Source organism: Mobula birostris, chromosome 3 (genome assembly GCF_030028105.1).
Source record: "Mobula birostris isolate sMobBir1 chromosome 3, sMobBir1.hap1, whole genome shotgun sequence".
NCBI lineage: Eukaryota > Metazoa > Chordata > Chondrichthyes > Myliobatiformes > Myliobatidae > Mobula > Mobula birostris.
The window spans coordinates 70,240,643-70,267,700 of record NC_092372.1 but is presented as its reverse complement, the minus strand read 5'-3'; the positions used below and the strand labels follow the sequence as shown (position 1 = coordinate 70,267,700).

The following is a 27,058-nucleotide window of genomic DNA, read 5'->3' as shown; positions in this document are numbered from 1 at the left end:
AAAGTGTGCCCAAATTCAGCCATCATATTTTAGAAAGAATTACTATTCTTTGACACAATGCAGAGGACATTTGTCAGAATGATGATTTATTACAGAAGTTGGAAATATTCACGGAATCAGGTTTAATATCACTGGAATATGTCATGAAATATGTTTCCTTAGGTTGGGGGCTTAAAGGAGATTTAATAGTGTGGTTCAAAGTAATGTGCTGATAAAACAAAGAAGAAATTCTATTTCTGGTGGCAAACTATTTGGTAAGGCACAGAATTAAGATGATCAACAAAAGATCTAAAAGAAGGGTTTTTAAAATATAGCAAATTTTTGTTATTTAAATTCTGGCCTGACATGCTGTAGGAAACATTCATTGTCCATTGAGAAAAGAGAATTGGATACCAACTTAAAATGCAATTAATTGTATAGCCTTTTCCGTAATGTCATTTTTAGATTGAGAATCACAATTCTTTGAGATTTTATGTGAAATTTTGTGTTTTCCAGAATGACTGAAGTGACTGATTGCCATGCTTCTAGATGCATTATCTCACAATCAGCCACAGGAAATTAAATTTAATGTTGGTAAGTGATATTCTTGTTTTGTCACGCATTTAATGTCATTGCTCTTTTTATGTGAGTTGTTGTTAAAGTTTTTGCAGGATCAAACAACTACTTTAGTAGAAGGATATTAAAAATCAAATTATAAATGTGTTTCCAGTTTGTAAAATTTTGAACCACTTGAAGTGAATCATAGAATTAGATTGTAATCTACTACTTAGTGAATCAGTAAAACTATGGTTTGCATTTAGTGTGACTTTATGCTGCTTTACAAGATTATTAGCCAAATATCTCTTGCCACAAAAAAAATAAAGGTAAATGATCAAATAATTGGCCAGAGAAGTAGATTTTAACAAGTTACTTACTTGTAGGAGGGAAGAAAGGAGGAGAGGCAGTTTGCACTGAAGGTGTAGTACCCCTTCCCTTCCTGTTTGGCATAGTTGCAATCGAGATTGCTAGAGGGGTGGCAGGGGAAACAATAACTGAGAAATCTCCAAGGTTGAAGGACTGGAGGAAATTTCAGAAAAGGACAAGGAGGCCAAAGTATTGAAGGGATTATAGAACAAGGAAGAGAATTTTCAAATCAAAGTGAACTTTAACATATATGAAGGATAACAAGCACAGAGATGATCGTGAACTGAACCAGAAGCAGTTAATGAGGTGTGTATCAAATAGGAGATAATTCTTTGATCCTGGTCACAAGCATTTACTATGTTGGACTTCCATTTATCAGGGATGCAATCAAATGTGCCCCTCTGACAAGATTTTCACTCAGTTGTGTTGATTCAGGCTGAGCTAATGTATATGGAAAGTAAAGGATATGAAGCATAACCATATTTAGAAGTCAGACAACATCTACAGAGAACGTTAACTTTTCACAATTGTAACCTTTTATTGGAATTAGAATTAGAGATGTAACAAATTTAGCAAGAATAGAGGCAATGAGGGAAGGGAGGAAGGAATATCAGAGAAGATCTGAATTAGGCTGAAAGCCAGTAAATATTAGATGTGAAAATGCATGATGGTGAAAGCAAAAGAAGATCTAATGAGTAAGAGACAAAAGGTTTAACAACAGTGTAAGTAATAGGAACATCAGGAATGTACTTGGAATTGTTGAATGAGTCAAAAGGTTATAAAAATGAAATGCAGGTTTTGAGGCTAATTTTGAACTTCATTGGAATATTGTAGGTTGAGCTCAGGTTAAGAGTGAGCAGACAAACCTATGGTGGATATCAAGAAATATGGGGCCGTGTTCCACAAAATATTCCACCAAATAATGTGGTCTGTATTTAAAGGAGCTTGTGTTTTCACATTCATTCACTGATGATAGGGTCATTCCTATTGCTTTTGAAAAGATGGCAATGAATACCTTCTGAAACTGTTCACAGCAGCTTAATATACATGAATAGATTGGCAAACTACTTTACAGGGAAGTTAAGAATCAATTACATTGTTGTGGTTTTAAGAATTATATGTAAGCTTGACTGAGAAAAGATAATGGAATCCCTTTCCTTAAGGAGGTAAGTGAACCAGGTGGATTGTTTGGATAATCAATAGTTTCACAGTCAGCTTTACTAAAGCTAGTATTTCAATCCCAGTTGAAATCAATTAATGGAACTTGAATTCCCAGATGATACAGTTGGATTCGGACTGGTTCGTAATTGTTAATCCAGATCTCATAATTATGTTAGGATCAGTTAAAGAGCATAGATTTCTAGAAAGATGTGTACCATCCCATTAAAATTTTTAGTCTAAATTATGAAGACTAGCATTCAGCACTGAAGTCTCGCGTTCAGTGGGGAAAATTGCAGTATTCCACTGAGGAACAGGCCAAAACGAACTTGCCTCAGGATCATAACTGCACTGAGACAGAACCATCCCGATACCTGCTTGAACAGCACACTTCCGTGAACGTGGGAGGCGGGCAAAGACTGGTGTCATCCGACCTCTGCTTCCGCAGGTTCAAGCCCGCCTCTCTGAGTTTTCCATTTCGCTGGCGCTTTACCTTCACACTGACCCATGGCAAAGGGTGCACGCGAGTTTTGAACCCATTCTTTACATTCATTTACTGCCTGAAAATCAATTTCAACTCTGCTTTGAATTTACTCAACAACTGAGAATCCAGGATGCTCTGGGGTATAGATTAAAAACCCAACAAGTTAAGAAATTTACTTAAAGAGAGTTCAGAAGAACCGTGCAAGGGCAGCCAGGACATTCTGAGGAGGCATTGTGTAAGTGGGCAGTGTTAGAGTGGGGAGTTCAGTCTTTAGCTCCTAGAGGCTTCGGCGAGAAGAGGCGAAGGTGGTAGGTAGATCTTTTCATTTAATTTTTCTTTCTTTCTTTCTCATTGCCCATTTAGAGCAGTGGGAATGCCAGACAGGATAGTGGAATGCTCCTCTTGAAGGATGTGGCAACAGGACTTACAAGGTGGTAGTTACACCCAAGGTGCAGGACACAGGTAACTGGGTGACCATCAGGAGTGGGGGAGGGGAATAGGTTGGGTAAGACTAGAACTAGAGGAAGTGGTTTAAGGGTGAAAGGTGAAATGTTTAAGAAGAATGTGAGGCGGAATTTCTTCACTTAGAGAGTGCTGAGGATATGGAACGAGCTGCCAGCTAAAGTGGGTCCGGGTTCAGTTTCAACATTGAAGAGAAATTTGGACAGGGGGGTGTATGGAGGGCTGTGGTCCAGGGGCAGGTCAATGGTACTCGGCAAATTAATAGTTTGGCATGGGCTACATGGCTCGAAGGGCATATTTCTGTGGTTTAATGTTCTATGACTTTATTTTTCCTCATCTCTTTTCTCAATGGCCTACCCTTTTATTATGACTGGAGAAAGTCATTCAGCACTGAGTCTGTGAGTCCCTTTCAGAATGCCCTAAGCTATCATTCATCTAAATTCCTGTGAGTGACAACTATAATATTAAACTGTATAAATTTACAGCATAATAGATTGTCCTGGAAATAGTAATGTCTTGTAGCCAGCAATCCAAAGAAATAACGTAAATATAGTTTCCGTCAACTGCGTGCTGCAACAGTAGAGCTCCTTACATATAAATGGGGAAAACAAGGCAGCAAGCTAATAGAATCAACCCAGAGCGCCATTTCCAAGTACACTGAGTTAGCAGTTTGAAAACTGAGGAAAATTTGTGCTTTCATTCTTAAGTAATAAATGGTCCGACAAACTCAAGGCAGTATTTAACAGATGTGCTCTGTATTTTTCAGTCAAGTGTGGACTGTCTGCTGATAAAGAAAAATAAGAATAGTCATTTATTGCAAAAGCCAAGAAAATATATTAGATAGCTGAAATGCTATGTGTATACCAACTAGCTCCTTCAAAGCTTCATTTCCAGTTGTAAGACAGATTTTTTAATTTATAAGAAATTAGATATTTTTGTTTTAATTATTATTAGACATTGAAATTATTTATTTTTGTACAATAAATTGAGAAAGTTCGAAAGAGACGTGTCCTGTTAATTTTACAATCTTTTCTCTATTAAGATGGTAAGAGTTTTTAAAGGGTTAATGCAACAAAGGGGAGGGAATGCAAATGAGAAGAATTGTGATAGGTTGCTACGTGCAAGTTGCTCTTTCATTCATTTGAGGTTTAGAGGAAGGGGAGTGGTAGTTTTCAGCTTTCAAAAAGGCTTTAATGAATGCTGTCAGTGTTTTTGAATGCAGCTGGTGGGGTTGTAGAGATGAGGGCAATGAAAAGTGTACTGATTGTCATCGTGTAGGTTGATTTGTGAGTTTTGGTTGACTGAACACACGGGCTTATCCCTGCTTCTCTTCACATTATCTTCATCGTATTTTTTGTTAACTGACATTCTGCTGGTGAAGATCTAAGAGGAATTTAACTCCATGTGAAAACATTGTTTCATTCAACTAAAAGCAGAGGTCTGGAAAGCATATCTATTTAAACTGGGCTGTTCTATATCCTGTGCTGCTTTACCAGAGGAGGAAAGCCTGCTCTGTTGCCTTGACAATTGCTTAGGTGAACAGAAAATGTCTGTTTCACGTAAAGAATTTGATGTGAAGCAGATTTTACGCATCCGGTGGCGGTTTTTTGGTCACCCTGCTTCTCCCCCAGTTGCATCCAGTGATAATCGACGGGGAGAAATTTGGAGCAAGGATCTAGGTGCCTCAAATAATGGGAAAAAATTCTTAGACTCCGGACACCTGCATCAACCATTGGCAACTGTCAACTATCAGAGATCCAGCCAGCAGGAAATTCAGAATTCTCCGTCTTGGCAGGTGCCCCATGGCCCAGATCTCCCCTCATTTGAGTTCACCACTGACGACTATGAATCAGTACATTGGCATGACAAGCATGAACCCAAGGATGAAGGGAGTGAAGAAGAGAATGAAACTGACAGCAGTTCCTGCAGGTTAGGACTTAGGATTTAACAATTCCGAAACAATTACTTTGACTTTATCTTTGCGACCTATAAATATGTAGATATGTACATTATATTTGCAACATAAAGTTTCAAATTTAATTCATCCAATACACCATCCTTACAATATACTGATAAAATTCAGAGTCAACGCTCTGATAAATTGCCTGGTAGATGAACGATAGTGAAATCTAAATGATAACATGTCACCTCACCTGAATTTAAGGTCTACATGCAGCAAAATATGATCACCCTTTTTATAATATAGAGTACATTAGCACATGTATTTTAAGTGAAATGTACAACTCTCACATATATTATATAATGGCACAATTCTTTTATAAATGCTGTAAGCTCTGGTCAAGAAAGTAAACAAATGTATTTGCAGTAACTTCTTATTGCTACATATTTCATCTTGTGTTGTATATGCTGTTTAATTTCAAGAAAACAAATGACAATTGCAATTCTTTTGGATCATGTATATTTCAATCTAATGTGGGAATATTTGTTATTAATATAATAGTACCCACATACAGTTTTTTAAATTAAGTTCATATATAGAATAAAATCAGAAAATAATATGCTTTCTATAATATTTGCAAAATGTATTTGATCAAAAAATTTGTTTTTAAGTCATGATTTTGTATTGAATGTATTAAAATGGATATTGAATACATTAAAATGAATTTCAGTTGAAAGTAGCTGAATTATAAAGCAGACATAACATATACTATAAGCAACATAGTGCAGTTATTTCCAGATCTCAGTCAGTTTGCATTTATAATTCATTGTACAGTAGTTTATTTCATGGTATTAAATAGATATTCTATTTCTATCATCATAAAATAAGTGATGGTTTTGGAGCGAAAAGAAACTATGAGTCAGGGTAATTTTTGTCAGTGGTCTGAAAAACGGTTGCAAATTATGGCGCTATAACAAGTCATTTGGCACAAAGCTCTTACAACATGATTGATGTCTCTGTTGTGTTTACAAGCAGTTTTCCCAATATTTCCATCAGAATTACTATGACCCTTTAGCAGTTTTTCTAAAATTGTGGTCTTCCTAGAAATTTTGTTTACAAGAGAAGAACTCAGGTATTATAGATTTTGGTTGTGTGTATCGTAAATAACATGATACGGCGAAAGAATAAACCTTCGTACTTGATTGGAATAGTGTATTTGTCAGAATATTACGTATTAGGGAAACCAGTATAGAGCACGGCACAACAAACTTACTAGCCCATATAAACCTACTAGTTCCTCCCCTACCCCCACTTTCTTACTCTAACCTCTCATCTTTTTTCTCCAGTTCTGATGAAGGGTCTCGGCCCGAAACGTTGACTGTTTACTCTTTTCCATAGATGCTGCCTAGCCTGCTGAGTTCCTCCAGCATTTTCTGTGTGTAGCACATGTAAATTCAATTTTTCCATTATTAATTGGAAGTTCGGAAATTTGTTTGTTCAAGTAATAAGTATTTGGTAGCTATAGCTTGATAATCTCAAAGAGCTTATCATTTAAGATTTACTTATACTTGTAGTTGAACATCTAACAATATGAAAAATATTTAAAATTATTAAGCTGTAAAGCACCACTGGTACTGTGTAAATCTTGGCTGTGACTAAATTTTGGCACTGACTTGTATCTAATTTCTGGAGGTATGATGAGTTTGACTCATGAATTTCATAAGGTTGAATCATCCATAATTAAAATGTTTGTATTGATTTGTTCTAAATAAGAACACTGTTTCTACCTACAATTTATCTATTTAAACATGTAGTGGAAAACAAAGGTAATTTTTTTGTAACTATCTTCATCTTCTGTCTGCCACGGTAGCATAGTGGTTAGCAGAATGCCATTACATTTCTGGACGTTCCGGAGTTTCTATGAGGAGTCTGTACATTCTCCCCATGGAATACGAGGGTTTTCCCTGGTGCTCTGGTTTCCTCTCACAGTGTAAAGACATACCTGGTAGGTTAATTGGTCATTGTAAATTGTCCTGTGATTAGGGTAGGGTTAATCGGGTTTTGTCGGAAGTTGTTGGGCAGCCCTACTCTGTGCTGTATCACTTAATAAATCTTTTTGGGTATGGCACTCCCTTGGGTAAATTAGGTAAATTATTGTTTCATGAATGAGGGCAGTCTGTTGCTGTTATCAGTTTAGGGCCGTAAACAGTCAAAGAAAGAGATCAGGATGGACTGCAGGGAAATTAACAGCTACATTAATTCCACATTACTGAAAATCTAAGATTGTGCTTATGGAATCGAACTTTATGAGGGGGGGAAAGGTAAGTTACCAAAATACTTAACTTTTAATCATACTTGATAGACAAATTTTTAAAGCTAACCGATATGATGCCTGGTGAATTGCCTGCTTCACTGTGAAATATACAAAATCAGTGAGCTTTCTTTGTATATTTTCTTGTGTGCTCACTGTGGAAAGGAGACGATCTTAATCTTTTTCAATGCTTAATTTGTCCTTTCTGTTTCCGCAGCTAACCTAGTGGTATTTGCTATTCTGTTCAGAAATGGAGGTCACTGAGGGATAATTATAGATCATTGTCTGAATTATGGTCTGCTTGAGACTATTGAATATTGATCAGAAAATGATTTACTGTAACCCTATATCTCCTGTCTCATAATTTCAATAATGGAAGGTATTTTTTCCCAATTTATCTCAGTCTTCATGATTTATGATGACTTATTAATGACTGCCTTGGTCTCAAGCTCATTAGTGGCTCTGTACATGTACATCTTACCTGCTCCACAACTCTGGTATTGATTCAGCATGCTGGCTTTTTTTAGTTAGTTGTCATGTTACTGAGTCTTACAAAGAAGATACCTTGCATGGTAAAGATGCTTTTCTGCAGTTCAGTAGTTTGACTGATAATTTCATATCTCTCCTATGAGAAGCTACATCATACAAGAATAATGTGAAATAAGGACCCAGTAGTGTAGTATTGAGTTACTGGATTAGCAGTTAGTTTTAAACATTGATCCAGAAATAGGAATTCAAATCCTCCCTTGGCAGCTGAGGGAATTCAAATTCAATTAACCAGATAAATACAGATGTTTTTGTAACAAAGTAAGCTAACATCAGGAACACTTGCTGTGAAACTCCCAGAATTTTGATTTAAAACCCATCTGGTTCACTCCTGTCTTTCAGGAAGGAAATGTCTTATCCTTACCAGGGCTATATATGACACCACGCCAACCAGGGTAAGGGTATCTAAGGCTGGGCAATAAATACTGATATTGCCGGCAAAGTCCATTTCACATGAGTGAATCAATGAAGGGAAAATGTGGTCTACAAGATGAAGATGATTTAACTGGCTGAACTTAGGTGATGAATGTTGTATTGATCACCATTGAGCTAACTAATTCTGCTGAGATGAGGCAGAATTGTAGTAGATAGAATGCTGATTTACTGTTTTTGCACAAAGTGTCTGGGACATAGACCTGCGGCAATTACCTAGCCCACCTCAGCCTTGTCAAGGCTGAATGTTGATTGCCTCCCCCCCCCAAGTAAGCATCATGTCTAGCTCAAAATTTGTTTTCTTGTTCTCAAATCGCTCTTTGGCTTTGTCTTTCTATACATCTGCAGTGTCATCCAGCCTAAACACTCATATTCATGTTTGTTCCGTTCTGGTCTCTAGAGAATATCCAGTTTAAAATCAAACCATCTTTGGCAGCTGAGCTTTGGAATACAATATTACACCTCAGTGTAGCTCTCTGGAATTTGTTCTAAATGTAAACCCTTCGTCCTCCTCTTTCTTTTAAGATTCTCCTTAAAACCTGCTTGTGACTGAGCTGCCCTAATGTCTGACTTTCTGATTTCCTTGTATAGCTTATTTGATAAAGTTCCTTGTTTATTTTCATCTTATTAAAAGCACAATATAAATTACTTTTATTTTAGTAAAGGGAAGTTCTCTCTTTGTGATTTACTTTTAGTTCCATTATCTACAATAAATACTTTATAACATTGTCACAAATTAATTACAGTATGCTTTAAAGTGAACAACTGACCAAGAATGCCTCTACCCACTTTCTGTACTTTCCAATTTATTTGAATTCAAATACCTCTACTAGGCCTTGCTCATCTACTAATTCCGCAGCACTCTTTTCCCAGTTAAATCTGATAGAAGCCTGAATAAGTATTGGCTCATCTGCATGCGAAAGACACTAGATGGCCGAATGTGAGACTGGAACTCTGCATGGAGAAGGGCTAAAAACTCGATAGAATAATGAAATTGAAGCCTGTGATCAGAATGCCAATTAAAAATTTTGCAAGCTTCTATTTGTGAAATATTCTGAGCCATGGGCATAACATGCAACACACCTCAGTGTCCCAGTTAATGCTTATGCACTTCACAAGATGCTGGTGTTTTCAGAGTATGTTATTCACATGCACTGCCCAATGTTACTGAAAAAAATTGGCCTCAGAATCATCAATGAAAATGCCACCTACAGAAATTCTGTCAATTTCCACAGATAATAAGTTTACCTTATTAACTAAAAGTAAATTTTGCTGCACATATGTCAAATTATTCAGTAGAAATGGATATTTGATTATTTATGGCAACTTCCCAAATTTTATTTTTCATGTAATGTTTAAATGTTTGGTAAAAGAGCCAGAGGTGACATAAGGTAAACCAACCCCATATCCCTTGATTTCCCAAAAATTTATTTGATCTATCTCGGAAATTGATCCTCCACAGCCCTCTTGCGTTGTGTATTCTAGAGATTCACCAGCTACTGGGTGAAGAAATTTCTTCTGATCTCTGTCCTGAATGACTGACCCCAGCCTTTGAGCTGGTGATCATTGACCTATCATACTGTTGACAGCAGTGACTGTGCCCTCAGTGGAGAAGTTGTGAAGAGTATAGTACCTCATATATTCTGCCAAATAGTGCAGGGCTCTTTCTTCTCAAGCATCCTTGGCAGCAGACTCTACCTAACATTTAGGTGTTAGTTGTGTACACCTCACCACCCTCATCAGTATGTAATTTGAAGTGTTATATTACAAATTTTGTCGTACTACAATAGTTCCAAAAATCATATGTTTACAGAGACAAATTTTGCATCCAATAACATCTCCAACTCATGTTCCTTTCAATTGTAACCTTACTGCTCCAAAGATAATGCATTCTTAACATGCCATAATAGGCATTTAGGAACCAGGCAGTGGTCTCGTGATGACCGATTGCTGCAGTGGGGTTGAAAGAAATGAACTGCTAGCTGTGACATTGTTGCCTGAGAGTCCTCGACCCAGAATATTAGTAATAATATCAGGTCAGGTACACTAAGTTTCATAAGTGTGTTAATATTTGAAGAATATGACAAAGGAGTGCAAACACATATGATTAGTTTTGTCATTAAAGAGTTGAAGTAATCATTACAGGTCACAACCACCTTATCTTGGTGTCTGAGAGAATAAAGAGCTTGCCTTTCTTCATGCTTGTATCACTCAGTTATTGCAACAGCTCAGCTATGAGCTGATCACATGTCTCTAAAGTATTTTAAAGAAATGTTTAAAATGAGCGAAGATGTCTTCAGTGATGGATTGCAGTTATGAAGCTCCTTGAGCATATCAGCCTTCAATTTTGATTTCACTTTAAACATTTAAAATGTTTTAGGTTTTATCATGCCATTGTCAAAATTATTATTATTTTACTTGAATGTAATTACATCCTTCCAGGTCATTCTGTACTCCCTGGAAGGATGGTGGCTGTAGCTTAGCAATTTTAGCCTAGGGAGCATTTTTCTTTTACTTTATTACAATTGTTTCATATGGAACCTCATTTAGAACATTGTACAACTATTAAATTAATATGAGTGTGTGGCATTGACAGGAAGGTGTCCAAGGGGAATGAAATGTGCCGTAGGATCTTAATGGTGTACGTTATCTTTTAAGGATTGATGGATAGGCAGAAGGCCATTTTCCAGCAACACTCTAACTGGTAAATGATTTCAATTTTATTTAGTTCACAAGTTAAATTCAGTGTATTACTGTTGTACAGAAATTAGAGTGGAGTACAAAAATTAGGTAAGATAAAATTTTGACAGAAATTAAGCCTTTTATTGATGCATTGTTGCTGATTCTTGCATCTTCTATAAAGAAAATGCAAGCGAACAAATAGACCATGCTAAAAATATAAATATGGAATATTAGAGATGCAATTTCAAATGGCTCTAAAGGATAATGAATGCTTATTGGCTTACTATAAAATAATATTATGGTATATTAAAACATGGCCCTCATATCATGTTCCTAAAAATGATCTGTATCATGATTTTCTGTAACGTGAAGCCAGGTTATCCATGCATACTTTAATAAATAGGAGCTGGGGAAGAAAGAAACTTATTTACCTTTTTCACATAACTTCTCTGAGAATGAATTTTATTATGCATCGGGTGAATTTCCATTGCCCAAATAGTCCTAACACTGAAGTTTACCTGTAGGAGCCGAGTATGCCACTGAATCATTATTACTAATGTGGTCAAGTGCGTTGGGGAGAAAAAGTGGATCTTTTAGGGGAAGACCTTGTAATTAGACATTGACCTTAATTCTCATCTTTACCATATAGAAAACCACTTTACAGTTTGTTCATAATTTATGTTAGGATTTGCTCAATCTATTCTTTAAGAATTTAACCTACACTAAATTAAACCATTGTCTCTAATTTTGGTATCAAAGACATTGAAAGTCTCATGTGGAGAGCATTTGATCTTTTGGGATTAAGAGTGATTCCAGTCAGTAAATGGAGTGTAGCCCACAGCCCAATGGTATAAATAAACATTGAATTTTCGAATTTCAAGAAACACACTCACCTGATGGCATGAACATTGATTTCCCCTTCCGGTAATTTTCCCCTCCCCCTTCTCTCTTCTTCTATTCCCCACTCTTGCCTCTTATCTTTTCTTCTGACCTGCCTATCACCTCCATCTGGTGCCTTTCCTTCTTCCCTTTCTCCCATGGCCCACTCTCCTTTCCAATTCAATTCCTTCTTCTCCAGCCCTTTACCTTTCCCACCTGCCTGCTTCACCTGTCACTTTCTAGCTAGTCCTCCTTTCTCTCCCACCACCTTTTTTATTCTAGCATATTCCCCCTTCCTTTCCAGTCCTGAAGAAGGGTTTCAACCCAAAACGTTAACTCTTCATTTATTTCTATATATGCTGTCTAACCGGCTGAGCTCCAACAGCATTTTATGCATAACAGCTTAGCCCAGATCTGTCAAGGGAATAAGTTAATAATTTGGTTGTGGACTTTAAATTTAAACTGTTAATATCATATGCAAGAAGCGGACAAAGGATTGCCTTACCAATCTTAAACATTTTTTACTTGCTCCATTGTATATTCCTTTGACTCGTTCAGTCACCTCCATTCAGGCATTTTGATCATACTCATCAGAAGGTGCATCTCTGCTCCAAATAGAACAACTCTCCTTTCAGACATTTTTTCTTAATCCCAAGAGTAGTGTCTCAAACTTAAGACCTGGCCTTGTTTCTTACATCCATCTTGAAGTGTCATCAGAAGGATTTCAGATTTTGTATTTTGCAACTTCATTCTAACTAAGAGCAGAAGATTAAACTTCCTGGATATCCTATCCTGTCCAGCACACTGGAATCAGATTTATTGATTGTAGGGATTGCATAATGTAAGTTTGAAAGAGCATGTGAACTTTCGATCTACTTAATTAGATGTGTACCTGTGATGATGTCTGGTAGGGATAATCGTGCATTTTGAACAGATGTTTCACCTTCGCTGTCCATCCCTATTTAAAATAATTCAGAGTCACTATTAATTAATTGGGATTTTTAAAAACTCTTTAAATTGGTTTAAGTTTTACAGAAGCATTTTATTTGTTTGTTTATTTATTATTTAGAGATGCAGCACAGAACCGGTTCTTCCGGCCCAATAAGCCGCATTGCCCAGCATCCCACTTATTTAACCCTAGCCTAATCACAGGACCAGTTTACAATGACCAATTAACCTACTACCCAGCACGTCTTTGGACTGTGGGAGGAAACTGGAACACCCGGAGGAAACCATGGAAAGGACATTCAAGCTTCTTACAGACAGTGTCAAAATTGAACTCCAAGCTGTAAATAGCTTTATGCTAACTGCTACGCTATCAGTCAGCTCATCCAGTCTCTGTGGTGCAGACTTGTCAATCATCTTAAACATTTGAAGGGATTAATGACAAAGTGATGCACTGTCAAGTTTAGTTATATAAAATAACTAAAATAATACTTTTCACAAAATTTAAAGTTAGAACATAGTTCATAACGACACACCAAGAAAAGTCAAATGTTTTTTTTAAACTTACAACTTGTGTATGTTGCTTGTCAAAATTCAATTTGCCACAGCTATGATCACAAAGAAAGCTAAACGACTAAAGCCAGTGTATGCTATTCTGCATGTGTCTATATCTATTTTTACCATTGTGTTAATGTATGAACATTTAATAGTTGTGTTAATTATCTGGCACTTCCACAGCAGAACTTCAAGCAGCAGTCAGAACCTGTCCCCGTGCCAGACAATGGATCCTTCAGCCCCTGAGGAGTGTTTTCAGGCACTAAACCATGCAGAACAAACCTTCAAAAAAATGGAGAACTACCTCCGACACAAGCAGCTGTGTGATGTAGTGCTTCTGGCCGATGACCGAAGGATTCCTGCCCACAGGTGAATGAAAAGTTCATCAATAAATTTTCTTTTCTCTAAATTGTATCAGTTTCCAGGTTGTTCATCACAAAATCAAAAAATTTAATAACCGGGAAATGTAATATCAATAATATTCTTTTCTGGCACCTTGTATTCTGTGGTATTCTATGTAAAATTTGATGAAGTCCTATGGAGGCTTTATTTTAAAAATATTTAATTACTTATCAGATTTAAAAGTTATTTATGATTTTTGAATGTAATTGTGATTTTGGTATCTATATTTAAACTTCCAAAAAAAAGACCGTTTAGCTGATTTCATTTTTTTTTGGATAACAGCAATTTTATTTCATTTTGGTGAAATTCACTGAGTAGAAAGACAGTTTGTGAAATACATTTTAATAAAATTTGGACTGTTGTTCGTTCTCCCATCAGTGTATGTTTAAGTTTATACTGATTTTATGCCTTTAAATTTGTAGTTTAAGATATTTGCAGATGACCCAGCTGCTTCACATTTTGCAATGGAGATCCTGTTAAGAAGAGTATCCCAAGATTTTGGTCAAACTATACTGAGCAGCTGGTGATAAGTTTCCAAGTCAGAGTGGTATGCAATTTTGAAGGGAATTTGGAGTCACAGTTGGGTTTCAGTCAATGAACTGTTGCTGAGTTTCTCAATGGTCCTGAAACTGCATCTACGGGGCCAGAGGTCAGATTGTGATGCAATGCACTGGCAGGGAAGAAATTTAGGCAGCACAGTTCATCCACATAAGTCACTGACAAATAATTGGGAATTGTTATGGATAAACCAATACTTTTGTGAATAATAGATGGAACAGAAGGCCAAAGGCAGGTACAAATAAGTTATTTCTTTCACACTGGCTCATCTGCAAAGAACTAGTCTTCCAGCAATGTCCTTCAATAAGCTAATTTATTTATCTAAATTGGACACTCAATTCAGTCAAAAGATTTTTGTAGTGTATTTAGTATTTCAGTAATATTTGAATATTATTATAAATATGTTGTTTGATTGAGCATTCCTTGCTTGTTTACATAATTCATTCTGAGTTATATGTCAGAAGTACATGAATGGCATATGTTATTATGTCACTGCATCATATGTGCGTGCCTCACTAAAGGAAAAGGAAGTAGACCATCATCCTGGCTCCCATGTTTTTCTTTCAATTAGTTTTTGGATTTACATAACAGTGGTGATGATGTAGTTTTAAAATTACCTCTAATAACCTGTTGAAGTGCAGCACGTTTTTTTCTTTGGAAGGGAGAGAGAGAGAGATGTTTGAGTCTTTTTAAAAAAGTGTGGCGGTGTTTTTTTTTTCTTTGAAAGGGGTAGAGAGACATTCAAGTTTAAAAAAAGGCAGAAAACGGACAGGCTCATAAGCAGTGAGTATTGGGTGATAATAATAATAAAATTTTAAACAGTGGAAATGGTTGACTACATTGGAAAGATTGACGTTCAATTGTAGAACAGATAACTGAATGATGTATACTGAAGGACTTGAGCAGTATCTTGAAGCAAATGAAAAGTGAGTGTCAGTGTTACTGAGTTGCAATAGTTGGAAAATCGTACTGTTTGCTTAGAAGTTTAACTGCTCCATCCAAAGCAGCTGAAATGAGCTTTGCTAATGTCGCAAACAAATGCAGGAACATTTAAAACCAAAACCATTGTTGAGTGCAGAATACTATAGGTTTCATAATCCATTACAGTTTACGTGGCTGAATTGAAGAATTTGTCCAAACATTCTTGGATGGTCAGTGCTGAGCTTAATGATGCACTGAGAAATCATTTTATTTGTGGAATCTTACAAGAAAGCATTCAAAAACAGCTCCTAACTGAAGCACAATTCCACATTTAAAAGAGTAGTTGAAATTGCTTTGTCAATGGAAATAGCAGCCAAAGACGCATTGAGTTGCTGTTATGAATAAAAGTGAACGTGAACTAAATTGCAACATCTAAACGGAAATATGCCTGGCCAAACAAATTGTGTTACTGTTGTGGTAGGGGCTCACCAGACCATTGCAGGTTTAAATGCGAAACTTGCAGAAAATGCCAGAAAGTAGGAAATATGAAAAGAGCACACCAGGCAGACAAGATTAAATGGATTTAACAGGGAAGAGATAAAGATAAAAAGTCAAGTTGCAGTTTCAAAGAGTACTAATGTTCATGCTGTTGATGAAAGACCTGAGAATGCCGAGAATGCCACGGGACTCAGTAACCTTGAGATTTACAATGTGAAAACTAACAATAGACAAGCAATATGGCTTACACTAAAAGTGAATGGCAAATTAATTAAAATGGAATCAGACACTGGCTCATTCATTCCACAAAATGAGTTTGAATGGCATTTCAAAGGTACTGAACTGAAGCCTGAAGACATCCAACTAAGAACTTAATATGGAGAAAAGATAACTCGTGGGAATAATATCCGTTACAGTGAAATACAAAAACCAACAAGTTACATTGGTCTTGTGCATGGTAAAGACAAGAGAGCTAGCATTGTGGAGTTGTGATTGGCTAAGACAACTACAACTTGATTGGAGATCCATCCACCATTTGCTTGTCACATCCCCTGTAACAGAGTCAACTGAAAGCGAATTAATGTACTGGATGATGCCAGAGCAGCGTTCAAAAGTGGCATTAGAAAACTCAAACATATCAAGCGTAAAATATTGTTAAATGAAAGTGCCACACCAAAGTTTTACAAGTCCATCTGGTTCCTTATACCATCTGTGATAAAGTAGCCAGTGAGATAAATCACATGGAGGCAGAAGAGTTCTTTCCAAGGTTGAATGGAGCCCACGGGCAATGCCACTGGTCCCAGAAGCCAAGAAGAACGGGTCTGTTGGGATCTGTGGTTATTTTAAGGTCACCATCAACCCAGTACTGAAAGTAGATCAAAACTCTCTGCCCAGGATAGAGGATATCTTTGCAAGCCTTTCTGAAGGGAAACGTTTCAGTAAAGTGGACTTAGCTGAGGCCTACCTACAGATGGAGGTGGAAGAAAAGTCCATATGTACCCTAAGGTGAAATGCTTCACAGTTGATGAACATATCTAGATGAAAGTTACTAACATCTGATTTTTTTTGTTCTTCTGCCAGGCTAGTTCTATCTTCAGTTTCAGACTACTTTGCTGCAATGTTCACAAATGATGTAAGGGAAGCTAAACAGGAAGAAATAAAGATTGAAGGTGTGGATTCAAATGCATTATGGGCATTAGTTCAATATGCCTACACAGGTAAACACAAAATAATAATTTCCTATATAATTGCTGCATTATGTGATAAAGGAGAAACCTTTGATTTCTACGTGGTAGCCTGATTATTATGGTATTATGGATAAAGCGCCCATATTTATATTCCTTAGAGCTTTTGATATTGGCTTATCATTGTTACATGTGAAAAGCTTGTCTTGCATACTGGTGGAACAGATCAAATCATTACACAGTGCATTGAGCTAGAATGAGGTAAAACAATAACAATGCAGAATAAAGTGTAAACGCTATCCAAGGGTGCAGTACAAGTAAATGATAAAGTGCAGGATCATGTGGGGTAGATTGTGAGGCCAAAATTCCATCTTATGTACAAGAGGTTCATTCAAGAGTCTGATAACAGTGAAATACAAGATGTCCTTGAGCCTGGTGGTATGTGCTTTCAGGCTTTTGTATCTTCTGCTCGATGGGAAGAGGGGTGAAGATAGAACATCCGGAGTAGATGGGTTCTATGAGTATGCTGGCTGTTTTACTGAAACAGTGAGAAATATCGACAGAATTCACAGAGGAGAGGCTAGTTCCTGTGATGTGCTGAGCTGCTGCAGTTTCTTGCGGTCATGTGTAGAGCAGTTGCCATACCAAGCCATTATGCATCCAGACAGAATGCTTTCAGTGGCAGCACACACAAAATGCTGGAGAAACTCTGCAGTATATGTGATGTTTATCATCTCCCAGCTTCTCACCTCATTCCCCCTCCCTTAACTAACTACCTTCCCCCATCTTCACCCATCACCTTCTAGCTTGTTACGAACACAAGAAAATTTTCAGGCACTGGAAACCTTACCTTCTAGCTTGTACTCTTTCCCCTCCCCTCCTCCTTATTCTGACTTCTTCTGCCTTCCTTTCCAGTCACCTCTTTAGATGAGTGGAGTCACTTACCTTCCTCAGGTGGATGTTATAGAACTACTCCCTTACAACCCTTTGCAGACTGAGCCTTTGGTTCTATTACTTTTCCTCTTCTAGCGTGTTAGCCCAGCTCTGCAGCCCCCTGCATCTACGCCAGACTATTGTTTGACGACAGCTGCGTCTTCAATACTATAATTCCAAGCAAATTTATCACCAAACTCCAGACCCCAAGACTCAATGACTCCCTCTCAAATGGATCTTTGAATTCCTGACTAATAGACCGCAATGAGTTAATGGTAGGCAGCAACACCTCCCTCCACACAATTATTCTGCACTTGTATCTGCAACTGCTATAGCCAAAGAATAGAACCATAGTTCCATTGCATGTGAGGGTGAGGGTAGCTATGGTTTTTATTGCCTTTACCTCCAGGTACTAGGGGCTTAGTATAATTTCAGAATTTGTTCCATATTGCCACACGCAGAGGAAGTGAAGGGTCTCTACCCACCCATCTGTCCCATGGGGAGGGGAAATGAAGTGAGAAATTGGGAGATGGCATATCATCACGTATACATGTACAAGGTGCCTATCACCTCCCTCTGGTGCCCCTCCTCCTTCCCTTTCCTCCATGGTCCACTCTGCTCTCCTATCAGAGTCCTTCTTCTTCAGCCTCTTAATTTTTCCACCAATCACCTCCCACGTATGTGTCTTATCTACAAAATTGACATCTCCAAGCTTTTCCACCTGACAAATGACCATTTTAAAAAGAAAATAATGTGATTGCAAAGAGAAATCTGGCTTTTTACCATGATTAGCCCACACAGCAATGTACTTAGTTATATGGGATGCGAGTTACCAGTTGAGATCCACTCTCTTGCCCATGATCTCCTTTCACATACCTAGATGTTTATATCCTCCACTGAAGTTAAGCTAACTAGATTAAAGACTTTAGTATTTGTGCTTTTTCTGCTACTTTTAGCTTTTTTTTATCCAATCTGATTTGCTCGAGGCACTGAAAAAGGTTTTTAGTAACAGTTTTTTACTTCAGTTCATATGATGTAAATACTTAATCATTTCAGTAACATTTTCTCTGTTTAACTGAAGAACAGTGCAAGCGTCAGCCTTTCTTCCCATAAAGCTGAGGGACTGGGTACAACTTTATCCGTTCCTTGGCACAGCTCAACTGAATTTCATTTAAGGACTTGGAGAAAGAGATCAGATACTGGTGTGTGACCACCAGTGTATTTATCATTTCTGCTGTGCAGAGAACGGAGGTAGAAGCATGGAGGAAGCTAGCCCCCACTTGGCTGTTCTCCACAGAACCGCGGCATGGTCACATACATTGATTAGTAAAACGCAAGGAAGAGGAAGAATTTCTGAAATGTGTACAGGAGAATTTCCCAGTCACTGTGTTTCCAGCCCCACAAGGAAAGAGGCATTGCTGAATCAAACCACGGAAATGAAGTTAACAAATGGACAAGATGTCAGTTAGGAAACAATGATCAATAAAACATAAATTTCAGAAGATTAATGAAGAAGGGTTAGGAGTATTCTAAAAATAGATTATTTTTAAAAAGCAAGTGTAATTGGAGGAGATCTTAAAGTGAAAATATAAAACTTTTAAAAAAGGAAGTTACAACATACTGTGTAGCATAGTGCAGACCCTTCGACCCCTGATATTGTGCTCAATAGAAACCTACTCCATGATCAGTCTACTGCCTCCCTCCTGCCCATAATCCTCCATTTTTCTTCAATCCAGTACTTATTTAAGATTCTTTTAAATGCTCTTTAAATACTATATTTCAGGCACCCAACACTCTGATTTTTTTGAAAAAAGCCTACCTCTGATATCTCCCTAACTTTTCTCCATTGACTTTAAATGGGTATCCTCTGATTTTGGTCATTGTGTTGGTTGTGATCTGTGCCTCTCACAATGTTATGCATTTCTATCAAGTTCCTCTCATCATCCTTTGCTCCAAAGAATAAAGCCCTTGTTTGAGCAATCTTTTCTCATCAGATGTGGTCTCTAATCCAGGCAGTATTCTGGTAAATCCCTCGGCACACATTTTATGGCTTCCACATCCTTCCTATAATGAGGCAACCAGAAATGAATACAATACTACTAATGTGGTCTAGCCAGAGGTTTATAGAGCTGCAACATTACCTAATTGTTCTTGAATTCAGTCCCCCAACTATTGAAGGCCAGCACACCATAAACCTTCTTAGCCATTGTATTAACTTGCACAGCAATTTTGAGGGATCTATGTATCTGTACCCTAAGATCCCTCTGTTTCTCCACACTGCTAAGAATAGTACAGCATAGTACAGACCCATGAACCTTGTGTTCTGCCTTCAAGTTTGATCTTCCATAGTATATCTCTTCACAGTTTTCCAGATTGAACTCTTATCTGCCACTTCACTGCTCAACTCTGCATCCCCTTATAACCTATGACACCCATCTATACCATCCACTCCACCACCAACCTTTGTGTAATCTATAAACTTCTTCTGTAACCCATTCCTCCACTTCCTCATCCAAGCCATTTATAAAAATCACAAAGAGCAGAGTTCCCAGAACAGGTCTCTGGAACACCACTAGTCACCACCCTCCAGGCAGAATTCACTCCATTTACTACCACCCTCTGGCTGATGTTTCTGAATCCATGCAGCCAAGTTTCCCTGGATCCCATGCCTCCTGACTTTCTGGATTAACCTACCAATGGGAACCTTGACGAATGCCTTACTAAATCCTTATACATCACATCCACTGCTCTATTTGTTTTGTTACCTCCATGAAGTGCTCATTTAGGCTCCTGAAGCTCAACCTGCCCTTAATAAAACTGCGATTCACAAATTACTCATAAATCCTGTCCCTAAGAATCCTCTCCAATAGTTTGCCCATCAATGATGTAAGAGTTGCTGGTCTGTAATTACCAGGATTATCCCTATTAACCTTCTTGAACAAAGAGATCTTTGGAGAGAAAATGTTTCTAGCACATTTCCAAAAAGAGGAAAGTTCAGAACTCCCTAGATGATAGAAGAGAATGAGAAAGATGGAACAAAAATGGGGAGGGAAGGGGAATATGACTTATGTTAGATGTATAATTCAAATGAGTACCAGGCTGAGTTTAGTAAACTGGGAGGGTAGGTGCAAAGGAATGCTGGGCAGACAGAGGGTGAAATTAAGGGAATAGCAGTAAGCATAACAGGAAATCACAAAACCTTCGAAGTTGGGCGCACAGAAGCACAGTGGTTAGAACAACACTATTATAGCCCAGGTCGTTTTGGAGTTTGGAGTTCAATCCCAGCAACCTCTGTAAGGAGTTTCTGTACGTTCTCCCCGTGGAATGTGTGGGTTTCCCTCGGTTCTCCAGTTCCTCCCACAATCCAAAGACATACTGGGTAGGTTAATGGGTCATCAGAAACTGTCCTATGGTTACGTTAGGTTTAATCAGGGTTGTAGATTGCTGGGGCGCAAAGCTCAAAGGTCAGGAAGGGCCTACTCTGTGCTGTATCACTAAATAAATAGAATAAGTACACACACACACACACACACACACACACACACACACACACACACACACACACACACAGCAGGTGGTAAGAGTGGGCTCCCTCACCTCTGACCCTCAACACAGGTGCCCCTCAGGCTGTGTCCTAAGCCCCCTCCTTTACTCTCTGAATACCCTATGTCGCCACCCACAGCTCCAATGTGCTGATTAAATTTGCTGACAATACTACATTGATTGGCCTAATCTCAAATAATAACGAGGCAGCCTACAGAGAAAAATTCATCACCCTGACACAGTGGTGTCAAAAAAACAACTTCTCCCTTAATGTTGTAAAAACAAAGGAGCTGGTTGTGGACTACAGAAGGAATGGAAACAAGCTAACTCCTATTGACATCAATGGACTTGGGGTTGGTTGAGAGGGTGAACAGCTTTAAGTTCCTCGGTATACACATCACCGAGGATCTCACGTAGTCTGTACATACCGGATGTGTGGTGAAAAAAAAGCACAACAGCGCCTTCTTCATCTCAGACAGTTGAGGAAGTTTGGCATGAGTCCCCACATCCTAAGGACTTTCTACAGGGGCACAATTGAGAACATCTTGACTGGGGGCATCACTGCCTGGTATGGGAACTGTACTTCCCTCAATGGCAGGACTCTGCAGAGAGAGGTATGGATAGCCCAGCACATCTGTAGATGTGAACTTCCCACTATTCAGGACACTTATAGAGGTAGATGTGTAAAAAGGGGCCCGAAAGATCACTGGGGATCCGAGTCACCCCAAACACAAAAACTGTTCCACCTGCTACCATCCGGGAAATGGTATCACAGCATAAAAGCCAAGACCAGCAAGCTCTGGGACAGCTTCTTCCACCAGGCCATCAGACTGATTAATTCACGTTGATACAATTGTATTTCTATGTTATATTGACTGTCCTGTTGTACATGCTATTGATTACAAATTACTATAAATTGCACATTTAGACAGACACGTAACATAAAGATTTTCACTCCTCGTGTATATGAAGGGTGTAAGAAATAAAGTCAATACAATTCAATAAAAATGAGCAGTAATAGGAGGAGTTGGATCAGTTGGGGACCAGGAAGGTGATCTATATATGATCGCTGCTGGTGTGGCAGGAGTACTTGATGGGTACTTAATGAATATCAATCCCTATCAAATAAAAGGCACTGCTGAATTGTTATCAGAATGGGAACTAGTGAAAGTAATGGATGGTTTGGCAATTGAAAAGACCATAGAAAATCTGGGCAACACCCACAAAATGCTGGAGGAAATCAGCAGGCCAGGCAGCATCCATGGCTTGGCTTAAACTTAGTATTGTATATCCCATGGTGCTGAGGTTGCTGACAGAAGTAAGGATGAAATTTGCGTAAGGTTTACAATAATCAGATACAGTTGAACTGTCAAGGAAGTGGAAAATGGCACATTTGACACGTGTACTAAAAAGCAAAAGGACATGCCTGTAATAGTAAATGGTCAAGAGTGGGGAAGATGTTTGGACACAAACAGGAAAAATGAAAGATGGGCCCTTGGAGAAGTTTTGAACTGGTAAAGGGGAGCCAGTATATTTATAGGCAAAAGATGTATGACCAAATAATTTACGTCTTTATGCAACACACATCAAAGTTGCTGGTGAACGCAGCAGGCCAGGCAGCATCTCTAGGAAGAGGTACAGTCGACATTACGGGCTGAGACCCTTCGCCTTTGGTCAGTTAACACAGAAGACCGATGAGGCAAATGATTTTGATTACATCCCTATGAATTTTCAGAAAGTTACACATTTTTAAAAAAGCTGTTTACCAAATTGAGGTCCATGGAACATAAAGGTGCAAATAAGAGCAGAAAATGTAAGAAATATTAAACCAGATAGTCAGCATCAATGAAAAGGGAAAGAAATTTAGCAGTTCACTTTTTGGTGGGATTGGAAAATTTTTTTAAAAAAGCAAGTATGCTTTAAGTTACAAAGAAAAGGGCTGGGTAGGGAGAAGTTATTCTCCACAGATGATGCTCCTCTGGATAGTGCCTTCTTTTACTCCAAAAGTTCTCTCTCTGCCTGACCAGCAGAGTGTTTCCATAATTTGTATTCTGCTTTTCAACCAAAAAGGGAAATTCACTTCAGAATAGAAAGCAGAGTTGGGATAAACAAAATTAGAATGCTGGAAATATTTACAGGTCAGATAGTTTCAGTGGGGAGATACAGAGTTAAATGTTTCAGGTTAACGGCTTTCATTGGAGTGGATTAGTGTAAGCAGTTGATCTTTTAGATCAATGTATGGTTAACCTATTGTGCCTTCCATTACCTCTGGTGATGATGGTGAGAAAAAGCATGAACGACTTACCAGGAGCAAATGGGTAGACAAACCTAATAGTTCATTTCATAGCTTGTCACACCAGACAGCCAGCCACTCTAGTGTTGTTTGGTTGATGTTGATCAGGTCAGTGTCAGCTAAATCAGGTGAGAGTGGGCAGTTGCACAGAACATGTTCAATGTTCTGCACCCTGTCACCACATTCACAGGATCGCTGGTCTTTAAACCCCACTTCACCATGTGTCTCCCGTCCTACAAACTCCCGCTCTCACTCTGTTGAGAGTGCACCACTTCCGTCTGTCAAGCAGTGCCCCGTCTGGTAACATTTCTGTAGGGTCTTGCACTGAATTGTTTGGTGGGGTTCTGGCTTCTGTTTGTTGCCAGAGGTCAATCCTGTATGTTTGGGGGGGATGTCCCGTGCAGTAGTTCCTCCACTGTAGCAAAACTTTTCCTCGATTTTAGTTGGTTGGAAACTGGCACATGATGATGTAGTGGGTGCCGTGGATCCAAGTTCTGTTTACCTTTTTCAATTTTTGTTGTAGTGTGTCTTCGGATCTCTGGGGGAGCAATGCCTGCCTGTAAATGATTTTAGTGGGTGTGGGGCACAGTGTGCCTGTGATTATTCAGCAGGCTTCATTATGCAACGGGTCTATTTTCTTCGCATGGGCTGATCTGCCCCACACAGGTGCATAGCAGAGTGCTAGGCAGTTGATCTAAGTGTGTGAGCACTAGCTCCCCATTTCATGCCTGCTAATTTTTTCAAGAGAGAATTGCGAGAGCCAACTTTCCCTCAGAGTTTTTGGATGTGGGTGGCAAATGAGAGCGTCCTATCCAGTGTCATGCCCAGGTAAATTGGAGTCGTATGGAGTTCGAGCTCCTTCCCACACAAGGAGATCTTGAATTTCGGAGCTGCTTCTCAATTCCTCAGGTGGAATGCACCCACTTGAGTTTTTGATGGATTTGGGTTCAGAAACCATTTTTCATAATACTGCTTCATTGTTTCAAGGACTACTGTAAGTCGTACTTCAACTTCTTGGAAGGAGTTAGCTTGTGTTGCTATGCTTAGGTCGGCTGCATAGATAAACCTGCGTGTGTTAGGAAAGGTTGGTTGGTTATTTATGTAAACATTAAATAGTAGAGGTGCCAGGACTGATCCCTGTGGTAGTCCGATCTTTTGTGACCGCCACCTACTCTTAATTCCATTCATTTCTACACAAAATCTGCGATTTTCTAGGAGGCTTCTTATTTGACTGGGGTTTCGTTCTTTAACATTTTACATAATTTCAGTAGAAGGCCTCTGTGATTCACAGTGTCGTATGCTGCAGTTAAGTCAACGAATACTGCTCCTGTAATTTGTCGCATTTGAAAGCCATCCTCAATATACTGGGTTAAGTTCAGGACTTGACCACAGCAAGAGCGGCCTGGCCTGAACTCGGTTTGGTCTGGTGTTAGAAGATCTTCGACTAAGGGGGATATTCTTTTCAGTATGGGTCTCTCGTAGAGTTCATAGAGGGTGCAGAGCAAGGAAACCGGTCTGTAATTTTAAAAGGATAAACCTAATAGTGAAAGGAAGGGATATGACAGACAGAGTAAGCATTTTTGATCAGATCATGGTAGAATTCAAAAAGACCCTGGCACAGCTGATTCCCAGGGGAATAACTTGACCTGGAGGAGAAAGCAGAAGGAGAGAGACAAAATGGAAGATCACGTGTTTCAGTAGCAGAATATAGGGGGCTCATTGGAGGAGCAAGGTGACCCAGGCAACTTGTCTTCCTTCAGACAAAATGATATTTATAAAGCTTTATTAAATTGCTAAATTTATGTCAATAGCTAACATTAGCTATTGATAGCTAAATTACTTTGGATTTAAAATATAGCATATGCTTTGATTTTTAAGTAGAAAAACATTCCCAACCTCCGACTTATTTTATTAGTAAACATTCTCGGACTCATGCTATCTGCCATCTGTGGTTAGGTCTTCAAAACTGGGAAGGTTTATCTTGCATGCTATTTCCACTTAATGAGTTGTTAACTGCAAAACTCAGATTCCTCTGAGTATCGTTATTTGACAGAAGATATCAAACTAAAGAACCTACCATATTAACATGCTGCAAATTACACATCACATGAACAAAAACAATTTGAATGCAGAGGCATCATTTGGAGGCTTAATCATTTTAAATTAAAGTTATTACAAATATCCAAAACACAATTTTTTCACATAAGGTGAGAAAATGGCATTATTTGTTTATTATCTTTAGGGCGTTTGGAATTAAAAGAAGATAATATTGAATGCCTGTTGTCGACCGCCTGCCTGTTACAATTGTCTCAGGTTGTTGAGGCATGCTGTGGTTTCCTGATGAAGCAGCTTCACCCTTCCAACTGTCTCGGAATTCGTTCATTTGCAGATGCACAGGGCTGCACTGACCTGCATAAAGTGGCTCATAATTACACCATGGTATGTATCTGGAGGGATGACTCTTCCTTAGCTTATTAATATGGGTTAGATGACATTATGATTGTTTCTGGAGGGATCTCTCATTCACTGTTCATTAGTATGGGTTAGGTGGATGATAGTTTAATAGTAGAGGCATCTATAAAATTCTGAAATCTGTTAATACTTAATAAGCTAGCATAAATAAAAAGACGGCAGTGCCCTAAATACAGTAAAGGCTTAATGATATTAAATAACTTTAAGCATAATCTCAGCCATATACCATCCATGGGGAATGTGAGGTACCAGTTACATGAATATACTCATTGCATGAAAACTGCTCAAGTAGAACATTTTCATGCATCACACACTGGTATTCTATGCATAAACCTTCAACTTGCCTTTTAAATAAGAATGCTTTACACTGTAATTCTACATTTTAAGACAAAATGGTATTCAAGTAAAATAATGCTTAAATAAATCAGATGAATGATTTTGATCACATTACATGGTCCCAAATCTTCAAAGAGGATATTGTTGCTAATCGGCCTATAATTATAATGCCCTTACAAGTAAGTGTAAATAAACTAAAACTATTTTCACACTTATTTTACATAACACATACATAAAATGCACAGTTTGAGCTTACTTTTGTAGAGAATTAAAGAGGCTTATATGTAGGTCATGCAGAGAACGTTTTACATATAGCCTAGCCTACCAGTTAAATTAAAATCACTTAATTCTAAATGAGAAAAGGCCAGTGCCTCTTGCTATATCCTAGATTCCCTAATAACAGTTGATCAGATTCATGTTCTCAGAAGTTTTCTTTTGCCAGATGCAAAAGAATTTTGTTTTTTTAAATACTGAATATACAAGAGTTTATTGTATCATGAATCTTGTTTGTAAAATTGTACCAACATACAAAACCCAATATTTTTATCTCTTATTATTCTGGTCTTCAACTAAATATTTTCTTAAGAGATATTTGATCTTTAAATGCTTTTTGATGTGAATATTAACGTTAACAATAGATCATTAACTTGGCATTAGAAAG

The 27,058-nt window shown here is 38.2% G+C and overlaps 1 protein-coding gene across 5 annotated transcripts in view; it reads left to right on the top strand.

Annotated features, from left to right (window-relative positions):
* Positions 1-27,058, top strand: part of LOC140195113 (kelch-like protein 5) — a 142,645-nt gene that overhangs the window by 59,450 nt on the left and 56,137 nt on the right. For 2 of the 5 annotated variants that reach the window (XM_072252863.1, XM_072252861.1), the window contains exons 2-6: positions 496-573; positions 10,855-10,900; positions 13,441-13,626; positions 16,717-16,853; positions 25,832-26,028. In XM_072252863.1, coding sequence (XP_072108964.1) covers positions 519-573; positions 10,855-10,900; positions 13,441-13,626; positions 16,717-16,853; positions 25,832-26,028 — 621 coding nt within the window. In that variant the 5' untranslated portion in view covers positions 496-518. Of the gene's footprint in view, positions 1-492; positions 574-10,792; positions 10,901-13,440; positions 13,627-16,716; positions 16,854-25,831; positions 26,029-27,058 lie in introns of those variants that run through there. The other 3 variants (XM_072252864.1, XM_072252865.1, XM_072252866.1) reach the window with 3 other exon arrangements.